The sequence below is a fragment of the Acanthisitta chloris genome, unplaced genomic scaffold, assembly GCF_000695815.1.
Source record: "Acanthisitta chloris isolate BGI_N310 unplaced genomic scaffold, ASM69581v1 scaffold8400, whole genome shotgun sequence".
Classification (NCBI taxonomy): Eukaryota; Metazoa; Chordata; class Aves; order Passeriformes; family Acanthisittidae; genus Acanthisitta; species Acanthisitta chloris.
In genome coordinates, this window is record NW_008651032.1 from 1 (window position 1) to 1,533 (window position 1,533).

At 35.5% G+C, this 1,533-nt stretch overlaps 1 protein-coding gene across 1 annotated transcript in view; it reads left to right on the plus strand.

The window, feature by feature from the left end:
- Positions 1–784: 784 nt before the first annotated feature.
- The window catches only part of LTA4H (leukotriene A4 hydrolase), a gene marked incomplete at its 5' end in the record, with an annotated part of 4,746 nt that continues 3,997 nt past the window's right edge, over positions 785–1,533 (plus strand). The window contains 3 exons of the mRNA XM_009071382.1: positions 785–929; positions 1,011–1,114; positions 1,483–1,532. Of these exons, the coding sequence (XP_009069630.1) occupies positions 785–929; positions 1,011–1,114; positions 1,483–1,532 (299 nt within the window). The remainder of the gene's footprint in view (positions 930–1,010; positions 1,115–1,482; position 1,533) is intronic.

Consider the following 1,533-nt stretch of genomic DNA (forward strand, 5'->3'; position numbering starts at 1 on the left):
AGCTTCCTCAGCCTGTCTTCATAGGGTTTTTTGAACTGTTTTAATCTGTCCTGTAAGGATGAACATCTTTACAGACTCTCCTGGTTGTCCTGGGTATGGCTGAATTGCGGTATTACCTGTTAGCATACTGGTAAGCAGCTGAAAGCTTGTCAAAATTATCTGCAGGCATGATCATCAGAATTTCCAATGCCTTGTGCAAGTAACTGATTTCTTTTTTTTCCTGTGTAGTGCCTTATAATTGAGCATATTCCTAACCTGTTACTGTCTAAGAGGGTTATTTAGTTTTGTGTTTAGATAGCACAGTCAAACTTTAGTTTTCAAATTTCCATTTTGTGGTATTTCCAGCTCACTCATTCAGTTGAGTGATTCAGTGTACCTGGTTTACTATTTCCTCCTCAGTTTTTCATTTTTTTCCATATCACCCATTTAAATCACGTAACTTCGATAGTTTGTTAATAAGGGGATAAATGCAGATCATTTAATGGGTGCCTATGGTTATGACAAACATGACAGTAATTAACTGCTTTGAGACAGCTGGAGCACAGGGTGACAGATCCTGAGATCTTTCTGTTCAGTACGTGACCAGGCACTGATAAATGAGACAAATTTATGTGAACTATGTTTTATGCAGATTCAGAACTTCAGGAAAAAGAATGATAGAGAATGCTTTGAAATGTGGCTGTCTTACTGTTGGATGGTTTATACCTTTAAAATAGAATTAGTAGTGATTTGCAAGAGTGTTAGTTTTCCTTGATGAATATGTTTTCTTGTGTCTTTGACACAGATAAATACTCTGGGAGATAAAAATTCTGTAACTAACCTCGTCCTTAATCTGGATGAAGTAGATCCTGATGTTGCCTATTCATCTGTTCCATATGAGAAAGGCTTTGCTTTGCTTTTTTACCTTGAACAACTTCTTGGAGGACCAGGTAAGTGTTAGTCAGACTTTGTATATTATTGTTTTCCATTTTCATTTCAAACACTGAAACAGTTTGTTTTTTAACTGTTAGATGTCTTCATTGGCTTCTTGAAGGCTTATGTTCAGCAGTTTGCTTATAAGAGCATAGTAACTGAGGACTGGAAGAAGTTCTTGTACTCCTACTTCAAGGATAAGGTTGGGTAGTATTTCAAACTACTTGCTTGAAACCTTTCAGTTATGTGAAATTATGGCGTAGCTCATGACTTACCTTCTTTAAAGACCAGTTCTTTATCTTTCTTTTCTTTATTTGAAGATCTTAATGTGATGTCATCTGGCATTTTATGAAGATGGGTTTGCATTATGATGCTTTGTTCTTTCTTTCCATAGAAGGGAATATTTTGTTTTCAAGTAATCTGTATAAGATTCTCCAGGGTAATTGGAGAAACATTAACAAAACAAAAAAAAACCTCTGAAACCAGATTTCATTGGGTATGCTTTTCTTAAAACAAACCCAAAAACCCAAACTAAAATCACATTTAATAAGATTTTATGTTGCTTCGTAGGTAGATGTTCTTGATAAAGTTGATTGGAACTCATGGTTCCATGCTCCAGGA